Genomic DNA, 16,949 nt, shown 5'->3' with positions numbered 1-16,949 from the left:
ATGACTTGGTTTTTTTCCCACTGATATTCAATGGTATCTAGCAATGCAGGTAGTTTAGAGAACTCTGTCTCTAAAATGTATGCCCCCATGTTTATATAGTGGAAGTGAATGGAATTTAATTTGCTGTGCCCACAGCATTAAAAAAAAAAAAATAAATAAATAGATATTTTAATTCAACAGCGTTCCAGAAACAGTGCCTGTGTTACTCTGGATAGCCAACACAATATTGGCACTGCGCTCTCCGTGGTGCTGATCCCGTGGCTGTGCTGGATAGGGAGTTATGCTGGGTGGTCGCTCGCCATTGTCCACACAAGTTCTAGCCAATAATTTCCCATGTCTAGCCTGTGACTTCATCTGTTGCTTAATGTTTGCTGTATTCGACATCGTAGATGTCATCTTGTTATAGTAATGAATGAATTACAGCAAAAACATAGCTTGGGATCATCAGATGTGATTATGTTTGAAATTTGGCAGTACCAGTAGGGTCCAGCTTCATGTGCCAGCTTCAGGTATCAGTTTCAGGTTCTAACTCTAAGTTTGTATTTAGCCAAGACAACAAAGCTCTTTCTTTGATACAAGAGTTAGGACAACCCCTCGGCAGGCATCACATGATCACAGTACTGCGGTAATGCAGTTACTGCCAGAACCCTAACTAATACTAAATACTCTCCATTTCTATAGTTCTTTTATTTTGGGTGAAATCACACTTTGAAATTGTGAAAGCAGCCAGTGGCCCATAAAAACACTTCCTGCTAAGTGTGTCAGTTTGACAACCTGACATTATTAGTGCTGGATGTGCATAAAATACACACATGTACACGCAGTCAAACTACAGCTGTACATGGAAATTAGTGAGCAATTTCAATCCAACCAAAACAAACACACACACACACACACATCCTTGTGCCCTGCCAAAGCAGGTTCACAGCAAAACAATATGAGGCCAATCAGGGGACCATTGGTATGGCTCTCCCTCTGCTAATGAAGGCACTTTGAAAAGGTAATCTAATTCACCAGCAGCAATTAAGGCTGGGAGCGCCTTGTCACTATCAATTATCCGCTCCTTCACTCATGTTCTCCAGTGCGGACGCTGAGCCTGCCTGACACACAGCACTGTCGGACAAATCAACCCCATCAGCCAGCCAGTCACTGAGAACACTAATCATGAGAGTGTTGAAACACACAGACACACACACACACACACACACACAAACGGATAGATACTATATGCTTGAATCATTGCACAATGAACTAAGTAAGCTTGACGTGAATTGGGATGTCAGCCGGCTGCGGTCAGAAGTAGATCTTTACTTAGTGGATCCATAAACAGCATCAACAATAGATACGGGATCCTACAGGTTGCTAGGAGGTGGCATGACTGATGTCAACACCCATCAAATATTGGTTATTGCTCGAAACCCCATGTTACTGTGAACTATTGGTCAGACAAAGGGGATTTGAGGTCTCCTTGGGATTTTTGGATTTTTTTTGCCCTCATGAATGTATAAACATGAATGCCCCTGGTCCACCAGGTGCAATGTGGACTGTAACAAATCTTTCGAATAGGAAATAATGGGTTTTCTTTTTGTTTTTTGTTTCCTACCAGCCTCAGTAAAATTAACTCCTTGCCTAAATAGTATATTGTTGAGTTATTGTAAATCTTAAAGCCACCGTGTCACTAACATTCCTGATAGGTTCAATTGATTGAACTGTTTAAATTTTACCCTGCTATTGTTTGAAACATTTTGTGTGTTTAACCCCTACTTTCAGTAAGTTTTCTTTGCTCTCGTATTGACAGCTTTTAGTTTCATCTATATAGATGTTAAGTAACTAATCTTAAACAGTAAAAAGCAGAGCTCTGAATCAAGTACCTGGACTGTTGTGCTCATTTTACAAGGTTTGAAATCTCTACCCTTCACGCTGATACAGCACGCAAAGAGACACAGCACCCTGACCAGTCACCTGTCTCAGACTGAGGGCAACTCCACGATTCAATGAGACCTTGAGACTCCAGACAGAGGTATAAACGGACTGACAGGACTATTGAAAATGCTCTTCTCGACGTCTGGATTGCTTAACTCAGTCTCTCCAGTGAATGACCTTAGTCCAAAGTACTGATGAGGGGATTAGCATTGCTGCTGCTGTAAAAAGAGTGCTGCAGACTTTTAAAGGGTAATATCTAAAGGCTTGACTAGGTTTGCTGCAGGAAATCAAAACTCCTGGGTTCATATATGGATTTATTGACATCTGTAAATTTAAATCTGAAGGTGAAATATGAAGTGTAAGACTGTCATGTTTAAGAGTCATTTCACATGTATTCATATACCATTACTACTAATGCTTGCCTTGTATACTTGTAGTTGTATATCATATTTAGATGACCTGTAAAAGTAGCTGTCTAAAACAGCAGTTCTTACCTAACATCACCTGATGTTAAAAGTTGCACTTCAGCAAAGACTGAAAAGTCTGCCGGTTAACCACCAACATGCACGCATTTTAAGCAACCACGTAAGAGGAGACAACAAAGTCAGTCTTCTGTATTTGTAATTCAAAAAGCACTGCAGACAGGCAATGTACTAATTGCATTAACATAATGTACTAGTCACATCTATGTGCAATTAGTCTCCAAATAACCTGACCTGCATGTCTTAGGACTGTAGGTGGAAACCCACACACATGGGGAGAACAAAACCCCACATAGCCACTATGTTCAAACACGGGACATTCTTGCTGCAAGGCAACACTAACCACTAATTAAGATATCTTCTGTATTCATAGAATGATAATCATGACATCATCATAACTTCACGTGTATTAATTATAAGAAGCAGCAAAACATGTCTGTATGGACTTTCTGAAGTTGCAAGTAGTCTCATTCAAAATGCTTTAAACAATGCATTTTATTCTAATAAACTAGAATTACAGCCTAGTGCTTGTAGCCTACGCTGTGCATGTTGCAGTGTGCAATATCAGCAAAATCAATGAGCTCGTGGTGGACTACCAGAGGTACCATGTCCTGGCTGTCATCCAGAAGAAGTGAAGATGGTGGATTCATACAAGTAACTTGGGGTCAAATCAATGAAAAACAGATCTGCACTCAACACTGAAGGGTGCTTCAAACACACCCTCAACCCGACAGCACAGAACATCCATACAGTCACCACAGTCACCAAAGATTTGTGTGACCAATTGCGTATCCAACCAAATGTGAAATATGGTCACAATCCCCCCTTGTGTTCCTGAGTTACGGTGTTGAATAAAGGCCAGAAAAGGGTTTTTGAAGGACATTATGATGTCACAATGAAGATGGCCTTTGACCTTCTGGTTGTAAAATGTTATCACTTTATCGTATTAGACATTTGTGTGGAATTCTATCATAATTAGTGCATGCATTTTTGAGTTATGGCCAAAAATGTGCTTTTGTGAGGTCACAGTCACCTTGACCTTTGAACACCAGGATCTAATCAGTTCATCCTTGAGTTCAAGTGGACGTTTGCGCCAAAGGTAATGAAATTCCCTTAAGGTGTTTCAGAGATATCGCATTCACAAATGGGACAGACGTGAGATCACAATGAACTTTGACCACTAAAATCCTTGACTCCAAGAGGACATTTTTTAAGAAATTCCCTTTCGAAGAATATGCTCACAAGAATGGGATGCACGGACAGACGGACAGCCTGAAAACATAATGGCCCTGGCCACGGTCTGTCGGCGGCGCAGAAGCATAATAAATCAACACTACAACTGGAGACTGAGCTACCACTGCTGAAAATAAGCTCCCATGAGGAGTAAATATTGGTCTTGAGAATCTTGGAACCCAACCAAAAATCACAGTCACAAAGAATAATAGATTAAACAATTAAAGAAGTGAATTTTAAGTATCCCACTGAGGCTTTTCATTTTGTTTTAGTTTATAACTAATGTACAGCCTCTGCAACAAGTGCGGGTACTAAATTCATTGTGGGACACCGAACGCTTTGCTGGGTACGGTGCTGCTTGAGATGTGAGAAGAGCTGCAGTCCAGTAATAAAGTTGACAGAACAAAACATGCTCTTCATAGATACCTGAAAAGTAGTCACCAAAAATACAGCATTATAATAAAGTCTATATAAAATTTACCTTTGTTAATATCCTCAAAAAACACCAGACCTTGAACTGCTCTTCACTTACAGGTTCAGAACAGCTCCGCTGGTTTCTCTTCCAGGTGTGACACTTGACAAAGTAAAGGACACTAAAAGCTCTAATTAAATTCTTTGGTATGCTTTTTATTTTCCATTGAATACACTGAAAAGATTTTAGCAATCATAAGTCTTGATGTAGAAAAAGAACGTGTAATGAAACTGGATTGAATAGTTATTGAGGAGAGTGTCTGATGTGCTGGTTTTCATTTAACTGTAAAAGTTCATCACAAGAGCCTTTTATGGTAATTTCATGGTACAACTATATTTGTCTATTATGTTTGGTGGTATTTTTCAGTCATATTCAGTCACTGCAACAGTGATTTCTCTAGATTTGGTTTGTTATTCCACATTTTACTTCAGGCCTGTGTTTTGTTTTGATTCTTCACCAGTTTGTTATTGATTCGGATAAGAAATGCCTGTGCTCCCTCTTCAAGTGTCGAATCTGATTATCATACTGCACAGCATATGATTGAAAGGCCCCAGCTTCAAAATTCAAAACAACTCACTTGAAAGAAAAAGCAGATTTCAGGCACCGCAAAATACACAAGCTCAACAAGAGCCGCAGGTATTGTGATCTATTTGTTCCTTTGTTCCCTTCTATTAGTTTTTTTGTTCCTTAATGTTTGCTTTTGAATATTTTGTTTATTTGTATGTGGTTATGTCTTTTATTTCCCTATTAAGTTCTTTTTGTTTGCTAAAGAGCTTAAAAACATGACTTGATATAAAGCATTGTGATGATTCAACAGAACTGTTGGTAGCTCTGTTTACCTTTTGAAATCATCTTTGCTGAATATGATGAAGATGCCTTTAAAGTTGCCTGTGTGTCTACTACTGATGTACTTTTTAAAATAAACGACTGTTTACTTCACATGAGAAGTCAGAAATAATGACAAGTGTCCATTAGCAGGGCCGAAATGGATTGCACTGCTCATTACTTCTGAACTTCTAACTGAATGGACTTCAATTTACAATATGAGAGAGAAAATAAAGTCCATCTCACATCTGAGAAGCCTTAATCGCATGTTTAAGCAGTAGATTAATATTAAAATGGAGATTAGTATTGGTTGCCTTGCTGAATCAGCCCGATGGCCAGCTAAGACAAGCTAACAGTTTGGGCCTAAAGCTGATGGTGTGTTCAGGTTATCTGAGCAGACCAGACGCTTTTTTGTGCAATCAAACGAAAGAAAGAAAGAGAGAAAGAAAGAAAGGACATGACAATCTGTTATTTCTGAGTTGGAGACCAACACATTTTTTAAACATTATCAAACGTCACATAATCGCAGCTACTCAAACTTTATGACATAATTTGTAGAAGTGCACAAGCAGATGGAGGTCTTCAAACTGGTGGCGGAAATCAACACCCCATCTGTGAAGTGCAATGACACAGTTCTAATGATCCTATATTCAGATGTCCCCAAGTAAAAAATACATAAACAATTATTAATGGAGCTTTTATGGAAATTTCCTGTAATCGTCACGATTGGGCTACTTTTGTCATGATTGGGACAGGTTGTGTACTGTAGCTACAGCATCTTTGTGCAAGGAGCACCAGGGTTTATAGGAGAGGTGTGAACACCATATACAGAGTCTCTGCAACTGAGTGGTGTAATCCGTTAATTGTAATAATACCAATGTCCAAAAGACTTTGTTTATAGGCTACAAAAACAGTTTGTTGGCGGTAACACAAACTAAGAGCCATCACCATCCTCAGTTCAAAAACTAATAACAGTACGTCTCCACGGTAGCCTTCAAAAACAAACATCACCGTAAGCCTGATTCGTACTACAGCATTTGATGGCAGTTCAGCAGTTGGACTGACACATCCACAGGACGCATGCTGCTGTCGGCCTCCAACAGACAACCAGAAAGAGGAGAGTGCAACAGAGATGGAGGGAGGGATGGAAGGGACAAGCATGAAGGATAAACAAAAACAAACACAGACATCAAGAGTCATTGAAGCAGTGGGTGGGAGCCACGTGAGGCAGCCCACCCTATGGAGAAAACAGCAGCTGGTGTGTATACTAACAGCCCTACAGGGGCTGTGGCCTCCACAGCCCTTAATATGGAGAAGCAGAAAGGAGAGATAGGAGGAGGGCGGTGTGGTGGAGGGGGATGCTAGGGGCTAAATGGGGTGAGTAGTTAAGCCTTGTTGGTTACAGTATTGGCAGGAAATGCAGGAGATGGGGAGGGTGGGAGTGAAAGGTTCTATAGTACATCTTAAAGTGACAAATGCAGGGAGTGATGGGGTTTTGAGGACACACACAATTAGTTAGGATTGAGTTATTTACTATATATTGCACATGGGAATTCCAGTTCACTATAACTTGTATCTTATTTTTGTAGTTTTGGCCATCATTTCTACAGGTGATCCCCAAGTTAATGGCTAATATTTGTGAATGTGGCATTACTAATGAGGCAAGAAACATGACAAATCAGATGAGCATACGCCCCAGCACGATACACCTCAGGGTCAGCATTACATTCTGCCAGCTATACAAACAAATCCAGAAATGATGCACACAGGGACATGATTATTTTACAGAAAAGCATAAAGAGATATGATATCGGTGGTGTGGAGGTGAACAAAACACACTTAGCTTGGAGGAAGAAATGATGAAAATAAAACCCACGTTGTAAAACAGTAACCCAACTTGCCTTAAATCCACTTCTGACAAAAACCTCTGTGGAATCCAATCAATACACCATATTAGAATAAATAAATTGAAGCTTCCTATAGACACTGAGGTTAACCTGAGAGTAATTAAATTGGCTATTAATTTCACAGCCAATGAATGACAATGAACTACTAATCATTAAAATGTATAACATTTTAATTGATGATACAATCAGGACTACAATTATTCCTTATCATATCATTACCATACAATTATTTCCAATATTGATTATTGTGCTCATTATTTCCTTGATGAACTGATTCATTGTTTACTCTATGAAATCCTGGAACCAATGAATGTTTGGCATTTTTGCATGAAAAATGACTGAAATTAATGAACTGATTATTGAAATAAACTTTCTGCCAATCGACTAATCAATTAATCAAGCAATGGTCTACAATTGTTCTAATATTGTGACATGAAACAGGAATGTAGCTACTCAACTTAATTGATGTTATTACCATTCATTAGTTAATAGTAGTATAGTATGTTCAGGCACTTTAAAGGAGCCGTACTCATCATCAGGGAATGACTCACTGTGACTCATTATGTGGAAATTGATTGAGTATTATATAAAACAGGCTAATAGTACTCTACCCATTTACTGAGTTATTATATTCCAAGTCCAAGCGGCTCCAGGTGTGCTACACTTACTTCTGTCCTTCATGAGGCCCACTCAGTTAAGAACCAGGAGCCAAAATAAAATACACTCTGCTGCAAAAAAAATCACAAAGAAAACATGATTCATTCAACTATGAAAAACAATTCTCCTTTCAGATCAAATCCATCAATTATTTGAAAATTAAAACTGATGTGCATTAAAATCCACTGTCACATTCCACACGTTTGGACTGGATTCTGTGTTTTCCTCAAAACTTTCTCAGCTCCTTACGTTGGGTAAGAAATGGAAACCACTGAAAGCGGAACAGAAGATTCGCTCCACAGCAGCAGTAACTGACAACCATTCCATAAAAGTTCATCCACAAAGCTTATAATAAACAACCACTTCATAAAATCTGGTTTCTTTTTACTTATTTCTCTCGAAGCTCTGTTTATAAACCGCTGCCAAAGAAAAACATGTAGTAAAATCCAATAGTAAAGATATACAACATGCAGTTGTACAATATTTCTCAATAATCCACGACACCTATAAGAGCATTGTGTATGAGAGTGCTCGTGTGCTTCTACCCTCATCCAACATCTTCCACTATCTTCTTTATCTCTTTCCCTTTCCCTCTCTCTCTCCATTTCAATATTGAAGAGAGTTTTATTAAGGGCTAGACTTGGGTGTGCTGAGGCGCTCTCAGTAATTTTCCTACAAAGTGCTTTAATCCATCACACGGCCAACATGTGGCCTTTGCAGCCATACATCATCTCAGCCCAGAGAGAGAGACGAAGAGAAAGAGAGGGAGTGGTAGCATAATTTCTGCTCTCCTCCTCCCCCTTCCTCTTCTTCTTCTCCACCTTCATCTCCCGCCAGAGTTTCCCACCTGGGAGGGAAACCGCATCTTCTCCACACATTCCTCAGTCAAGTCCTCTCTCCATTTACAAATGAGAGTGAGGCATGAGCGAGGATGGGGGGGGTGGGGGAGGAGGGGGGGTGGTGTTGGTGGAGGGGGTAAGCAAAGAGAGAGAGCAAAAATGAAAGAGATGGAGATAGGCGTGAGTGAATGAGTGTGTGAGGGAGAAAGTGAGAAAGAAAGAGATAAGGAAAATGGAGAAAAGCTTACTGGAATGAATTAAAATTGGGGACAAAAGCGGATGAGAGGAAGTCAGACTGTGTGTGTGTGTGTGTGTGTGTGTGTGTGTGTGCGTGCGTGCGTGCACACTGTGCATGCTATACGTGCAAGGTGTGTACATCTGTACTTGCATGAGGAAATAGAAATAGGCGGGGAAGGAGTGGAGAGATGGGGGAGAAAAAAGTGCTGCATTTCCCAGTATGCAGCTGGTGCAGCGTTGCCCTCTGCGTTGCCCCTGGCCAACACCTGCCTCCATTTCGCTCCCTCTGCCCTCCTCGCTCTGAGCAGCAGCAGTGAACTCCGGGCCCCCTGACTAATGGAATGGGCCCTCTCTTCCAACCATTAGAGGATTGGTGTCCCTTTTCACGCCCCTAGGTGCCCTACGGTACAGAAAAAGGAGAGGAAGGGGCGAGGGAGAGGATGGTGGCACATTGGCCTTTTTCTTTTTGCCAAACACACACACACACACACACACACACACACACACACACACACACACACACATACCTGGTCATAACATAACAGCCTGGAGTAATCTAGCCAGAGTAAGGCTTGACATAGCTTAGCATCTGACTGAGGCTATTTCTGAGAGGATATTAGAAATCCTGAATTGGGTGCAGCAATATGAGGTTTCAGAGAAGGAGCTCTCTGAATGTGTACGACAGCGGCCCCGGCTGATCGTGAAGCGTTTGTGTGATTTCATTTAGCTGGTAAATCCAGTGCTCTACCTCAATTACATCTGCTTTACTCGGATGGAAAACACACCTCGTGTGTACAGAGGGAGGGGAGGGAAGGGAGGCGAGGGGAGGGGAGGGAGGGGGGAAGCATGGAGCGGATTGGGGATTGAATCTCTCGATGAGCTGATAGCACGTCCGCAGACAGCGAGCCAAGCTGTGCCACAGTAATGTTATGCTAATGATATGGTAATGATATGGTAATCTGCCAGCAGTATTCCGCCTCACTGGAGAGAAGGGGAATCTGGGAGGCCTTTCACCATTGGTTGGAGACCAGGGACTTCCTGGTGTCAGAGTTCAAGACAAAAACCCTGAGCGGGCACACATGTACATGCACGCACGCAGACACTTAATTCTTGAAGTAGTGATCTCAGCTAAAATAAAAAAAAAACAATGCAACACACAGACCTAATCTGGCTCTAATCGGATTTGCAAACTCATAAGTAAGCAAGAAATAATACCTGTAAACAATGCAGTGTGATGTGATGTAACTTTAAACTGGGTCGGCTGTATTGTAAGTAAGCCTGCAAGCTGAGACTCTCTTTTATCAGCGTGTAATATCAAGTCGCTGAGCTGTTGTTCTGTGCCAGCGTAAAGTGAAACAGAAAATCGTCTATGTTAGATCGCGATCAGGTTCTTTTTTCTTTGTCATTGTGTGTGAAACCCTGCACCTGTAATGGCTGCCATTACCCACCTAGTCAGAGCATCTCTTTCTCTCTGGCTCATAATGATTGCATTGCACCACAACAGCCTTGGTTGGAGATGAGACTCGCCATTGTTTCACGGTAATCTTTGAGTCCACGTCAGCAGGTGCACTGCATTTGTCGTGTATTTAAAGTTTGCTACATTTCACTGCATCTTATCTTATTGGGAAGGAAGTGATTCACCCTCCAGTTTAAACGAATGTTGACAAACTAGAAGCCATCCTTAAAAATTTCAAAATGAGCAAATCTGAAGACGAGTGAAAGATAAATATGGATAGATAAGCTTGATTTCTTTGACATATTATGAAAATTATGAAGACTGACAGGAGAAGGCTTCAGTGCGTCTGCTACCAAAGACGCACCTGCAAAAAGCAACTGCAGTGCATCATAGTAAATCTGTCCGTGTAGCATAAAGACATCATCTCACGTATTTTGCTTTGTTTTTCTTTGTATTTTACAGTTGCAAAATGGATATGTCAAGTCTGCACAATGGAGAGACGTGATGACATTTCCTTGGATGCTGTACACTAAATCAAAGAGACCAACAATATGTTGAGTGCCAGCATGGAGACATTTGATTCCCATTCCACTCATGCGGCATTACCTCTGGAATGCCAGCAGACATCACAATCCTCAAAAGCTGGCGTTGGGCTTGTCACACTTTTCATTCCACTTCAATGTTTTCAAAAAAAATTATATATCACAGCAAATTGTGAAGCGCTGGCTTCTTCTTGATATTAGGATATTTACAATAGGTTTGACTTAACAAAGGCGATTTTGTGTCAATGACATTTAGCATCAGCCTCTGGCGACAGACAGGTAAAAGAAGCCAGTCAGCAGATTGGACCTGGGGGGATCATGAAAGTGGGGGTTGTCTGAGGCTCTTCTCAGGATACGGTGGTGCTGGGTTGGACGCCTTATTAACACACAAATACATTTACTGTATGTCCTTGACAATGGACCACTACAGAATCCCACCACAGCGTCCTCGCTCTGATATTGTACAATGCTACAAGGCCGCTGCACCATATACACAACAGTTATTGCAAATACACGTTTCATGGCACATACAGCGCTGTTCGTGTAAATGGAAAAATGCGGTTGTTTTTCTTTTGGTCATTACAAGTGGTCACCGCATCAAGGGACTCACAGTGGTGTATAAAACAATGCAGGAAGAGGCAGCAGTGTTTGTGTGCATACATGAGGGACAATGAGAGAGAGACGGGCAGAGAGGAAGACAGAGACGGGGGTGGACTGTCCAATTCACTCCTGATAAAGGTCAAAGAGATGTTTTATTCATGATCCAGGCAGCAGCAGCAGCAGCAGCAGAGGCAGCAGGGCCAAGGTTGAAATGAGCTTGCGTCCCCGTTCCCCAGAGCCAACACTGCACACAACCTCAGACCAGGCCAGTGGACACTCTCCTAAACTTTTATCAATAATGTCAAAACGCCTGCGCACACGCACACACACACACACACACACACACACACACACACACACACACACACACACACACACACACACACACACACACACACACACACACACACACACACACACACACACACACACACACACACACACCCACAGCTCCCATATCACTTATCAATAATTTCAAATCACAGCTTTTTGATTGTCTGTCATGAGCTAAATCAATGGAGGAATATGAATCCGACACAAAAAAACAGGGTGCAATGCACCTTAAATGAAGTGCAACTAAAACCATTTATGGAGACAGCTCAGCTTCTCTCATCTGTAACCAACTATATACAGAACTATGAAAATAAAAAAATACATATATAATTTCAAAAAATTAATGATATCCACTATTTTGCTAAAACTACCCTAATTCTTTAAGATGGAACTGTCCACATGCTGTTTAACTGTTTTATGTATTATCCTCACTGTGTGTCTGGTTAGGCACTTACAGTATCTGAATGCTTTAGCATCTCCAATGACGGATTGCTTGTTTTAAAAGAAATAGCGCATTTAATCCAAGGAATCTGTGCTGATTAGTCAGTCTTTACATAAATAAATCCTCCCTTTTAAAACCTTGAATATAACAGCAAAGCGGGAATGGATGTCAATTCATAAGGGCTCTTACTTTTGAACTCTTTCTGATTGTGAATCTTTCATAAAAGAGAATCAGAAGGAGTTCATTTCAAAATATCTTATGCCCTTGAACCGCCTCTTTGAACTTGCTCTCAGAAAAAAAGCAGAACTGCTGTATTCCACCTAACCAAGACCTGCTCCGAGCCCTTACTTCTTATTGCATTTTTTGAGGGAGCTGACACACTTTCAGACTCAACAACCAAAGTAACCTTTAAAGTATTGATGTGGATAAATCACATCTAGTCCTCTGACAAATGGAAAGATTTCAGCATGACAGATTAAAACCCCGGCAAACAGGTAAAAGACCCAATCATCTCCAAAGACATTCAACTGGAGCCTATTCCACATACCAGAGTTTCTCCCAGGCTAAGCGAAGTTAGGCTCGATAGGAGTGTGTGTGGGTGTGCATGTATGCGTCTTTTCACATGTGTGTCAGTCACTGTGTGAACAGCCTACTATATGTGCCTTTGATCAGATACTATATATATATATATATATATATATATATATATAGATACATAAAATATTCAGAAACGTTGCTGTAATTTGATGAAAGTCAGATATCCCTCAAATGGGAAAGAGAAGTCAGCACTTTAGCAGTTCTGAAAAAAAAAAAAAGCCCCTCAGAAACCGGCTTTAGAGAACGTAAACTGCAGGCCCAGAGGTGGAGGTAAGAAAAGGGGGTTTTAAACATGCGCTGACCTGTTGTATGAACTCCAGTCCCTGCTGCTTGGCCATTTCTCTGGCGGCTCTGATGCCTCCGTCCATTTGCACTGCATAGAATTCATAGCGGTTGGGTCCATGATGCCCCTCTGTGGTCACCAGTCTCCTCTGCAGCACGCAGCCAAGCACCAGCACAACTGCACTGAACATAGAGCCTTTAAAAAGAAGATAGAGGAGAAAACAGCTTTGAAATACTTAAGAAAAAAAACGCATATACTAACTTGTTTTACAAATTCATGTCAATTATTAATGTTTTAGGACACTATGTCAGTCTAAGCCCACATTGCTGCACTGCATCATGATATATGAGTGTGAGTAAAGCAAGTGACACCCTTTTGAAAGTCTTCCATTACAAACAAATACATATCACACAGTGAAGAAAAGCAGTAGTCAGTAGGGCTTCAGCTACTCATGATTTCATTTTCATTTAATCTACGGGTTATTTTCCTGATTAACTGATTCATTGTTTTGCCTAAAAGAAGTCAGAAAATAGCGGTCTATTATCTATCTATTAAAAAAAATACTATCTATTTTGTCTGACCAATAACCCAAAACCTAAAGACATTCAATTTACAAACACATATGAATACGAAAAGCATAAATTTCACACATTTGAGAAACTGGAACCAACGTTTGACTTGGAAAAAAACTGAATTGATTAGAATAATAAAAATAGTTGGCCATTAATTTTTCAGCTGTACGTGTCAGACATCATTTTCCCTTTGTTAACAGATATGCAACAGCATTTAATATCCCACTGGATATGCTCTGTCTCCACTGGGTCTTTATAATGTCTAAAAACTCACATTAAAAATATCTATATTAAAAAAACAAACACCTACGACTTTGAATATTACCATAACACTCCAAATACCATCTAACTACACAAATGAGATTACAGAGTGTGGGATTCAGCATCTCAGCGAAAAGTATTGAACATTGGCAATTGTGAAACAATTTGCCCACAGCCACCTCCTCTGTACTTTTGCATGAAATCCACAGTGGCTGCCACCTACAGCATGTGAACCACCCACCTGTAGCCACAGAGAGTGAAACGTCCAGAAGAAATCTTTCACCCAGTGTGATGAAAGCTAGAACTCTGGCATCGGGGGCCCCAAGCGAGACAACACACTCTCTCCAGTTCCCAACCCACACGTTTAATCTCCTGGCCTTGATGCAAATGCTTCTGAGAGCAGAAAAACAGAGGCGCTCTCGTTGTGTGAACTAACTTCCCTCTTTAAGCAAAACAGGAACTTTATCAGCCTTTTTCTTTATGCCTGCACTTTCCTGTGAACGATGATGGAACAAAAAGTTGTCACCTCACTCTTCTCTGTATCTACTTAACAAGAAAAAAACACCCAATGCACTATTGCAAGAATGCGACATTAACACACATTAACTGCTTAAACTCCCACTTCTTCCCCTGGATTATGCAACTAACATTTAATGTTAAACCATGAAGCTGGTCAGTTTGTTTAAATATACCGTACATTAGTTTATATTGAATGTAGTTCGGAAAGCATTGATGTGAACTGTTGTATTCAGTTGTTTCCCATTAGTGTCTATTGGCCACTGAACACCAGAAGAAACCATCTAGAGCTGCAACTATTAGTCGATTAATCGATTTAGCAATCAGCAAAAATTCTGCAACTAATCTGAAGTCACATTTTGAGCAAAATTCTCACCATTATGTTGTTCCAGCTTCTCAAATGTTTGAATGAATGAATGAATGAATATTTGCTGGTTGGTGAGACAAAACAAGCAAATAGAGAATGAAGATTTGTTTTTAAATATTCTGACATTTAACCCAAAAAAAAAACTTCCTCCCAAAATAAAACCATGAAAATACAGTAAAACTCAGATTAAGATTAAGATTAAGATTAAGATCACTCACTCATCATATAATTCTGTTTACATGTTTATCCGACTTCTCTTCAAAAGAAAAGTGCCTCCTCCTGCATCACTTTCCCCCCAAACAACAAACAGTGCAGCTGACTACCATTTAAAGTCTACAGCATCATTCAGCTCCAATCTCTCAAGCCACTGATTGAAATCGATAACCTCACTTGGGGCCAGGGCCCCAGTCAATCCCACTGAAGTGCAGGGCCGGCAGCGTACACCCCGCCCAGAGAGGAGTGGGCCTCAGGCAGAGACGAAGTGGACAAGGAGAGAGGGAGGGAGAACGGGAGGGCACACGAGACTGCAGTACAGGAGAGCCGCATTGAACAGTGTCAGGGCCCCGGGGCCTACAGGGACGCTGATAAAGTACCTGGACACTTTTATAGACAAACTACTTATTTCCGTCCTCATATCGCTTGGGAAGACTGATAACTTTATATTCCTCTCAGGCAGAGGAATGAAAGGAGGGGGGCCCTTTCAGGAGTTTAATTGATCAAACTGTAGCCACAAGGGTTTTTTTTTCTTGAGATAAAGGGGACTAGCACTCTCCCCTGTACAATACAGAGATCTTTTAGAAAGCAGACCCAGTGAAAAAAGAGAATGTAACTCATTATGCAAAGTCATTACAGGCCTCTGACTATACTGCTTAAAGAGGGGGAGTTAATGGTGGAGCTGTATTGTACAGGATTTCCAGAGGTCAAACTACTGGTCATAGGATAACATTATTTTAAAATGTATAGATTATCACTCAATCCAAAGTTACTGATGGCTGTTGTGAAGTCAAACGTGAATGCCGTGAGTACTTCAAGTGTCTGAGAGCAACAAAAAATCATGTTATTACTGCTCATAGGCCAGTTTGGAAGGGCATGAGGGCCAAGCAGTACAGATCCTTTAACTGGAGTCCAATCTGTTAGCAAGCATTCTTAACAGAAAAGATCTTTATTGTCCCACCAGAATAGAGAATATGTGCAAAAGTTGATAAAATAATTTGAAATCTCCCGGCATGAGGATACTTTCATGCCGTTTGTTCATTACACCGATTGCACATAACACAAAGAATCCTCTATGTACAGTAGATTTTGTTTATCAAAGGTGCTCTAAAGAGTTGTCCAGAAGGCATTAGAGTGGAAGGGATGCTCCTTTTCAATAAAAGCATATAAAACACAAATTTTGTCAGCGTCCTACAATTTTCTGGGTTGTTCTAACAACTCTAGCTAACTTGTTTTTGTTTGCGACAGTCATGCAACACTTAAGTGTCCTTGTGCAAGGCACTAACGCTGCATCCACACCACATTGCTCAGATATTTACAAGCAACAGTTCACATGAGCTTCCTGGTTGTTATTTTGAATCGGAGATATTCAGTAAGTTTTCAGTGGACGGAGACAATCTGCCTGCTGAAGGGCTGCAGGAGGTCACATGCTCACCAGATCCCCTTATGACATCATACGGGGTGCCAAATCTAAACGGTGTGTTTTCACAAACATTTACTGAAAGATGGAGCAGCAGAAACAGAGAGAGGACGGTCTTTCCTCATAGTTTGGTGGTCTTTTGCATAATATGGGACCTTTAAAGGACACGGCTAAAGTGAAGTATGTGTGTGTTAAAGTATATTGTACAAAGTTTCATATTCATCTTTAAACTATTTCACTTTATCCACCTGTATTATTTCTGTAAGTATTCATCTACTGTATATTTTTGACTTATCCGATGACTTTTCACCACCTTTTGTCAGTTTTGTTGCTCCATATACAGCACAAGTATTGACTTTAACAATATCAACAATGGCTACAGTCCATTTAGGTGTGCCAGGCCCTGGTGTGCACCTTCATTTTACATTTTAAAGTGGGTCAAAATCACAACAGATGTTGCTTCTGTAGTAGTCTGATGGTAGTTAGCCATATTTTGGCTACATTATTCCATTACACACAGTTCATTAAATTTATCAGGAAGCCTCAAAAGGCTGCAGGTAATCACAACACCAAGTTATTAACTTAACATAATTAAGTCCCACTGCATTAATTATAGGCATCAAATCCCTTCATATTTGGTGGTAGTGCATATGAATGGGGAGTTTTCCTATGGTCTGACTCGAGTTTCCAGTAATCACATTATTAGCCCTGAGTCATGAACTGTGGTTTTCACAGACTAGAAAATCCAACCTGGTCCAGGGCATCAAAGCTG

The 16,949-nt window shown here is 40.7% G+C and overlaps 1 protein-coding gene across 1 annotated transcript in view; it reads right to left on the bottom strand.

Annotated features, from left to right (window-relative positions):
- The window catches only part of LOC139204796 (proprotein convertase subtilisin/kexin type 4-like), a 150,145-nt gene extending 137,127 nt beyond the window's left edge, over positions 1–13,018 (bottom strand). The window contains exon 1 of the mRNA XM_070834796.1: positions 12,848–13,018. Coding sequence (XP_070690897.1) covers positions 12,848–13,018 — 171 coding nt within the window. The remainder of the gene's footprint in view (positions 1–12,847) is intronic.
- Between the last annotated feature and the right edge of the window lie 3,931 nt (positions 13,019–16,949).

Source organism: Pempheris klunzingeri, chromosome 8 (genome assembly GCF_042242105.1).
Source record: "Pempheris klunzingeri isolate RE-2024b chromosome 8, fPemKlu1.hap1, whole genome shotgun sequence".
NCBI lineage: Eukaryota > Metazoa > Chordata > Actinopteri > Acropomatiformes > Pempheridae > Pempheris > Pempheris klunzingeri.
The sequence above is the reverse complement of the archived record's forward strand: the minus strand, read 5'-3'. Positions and strand labels throughout refer to the sequence as shown.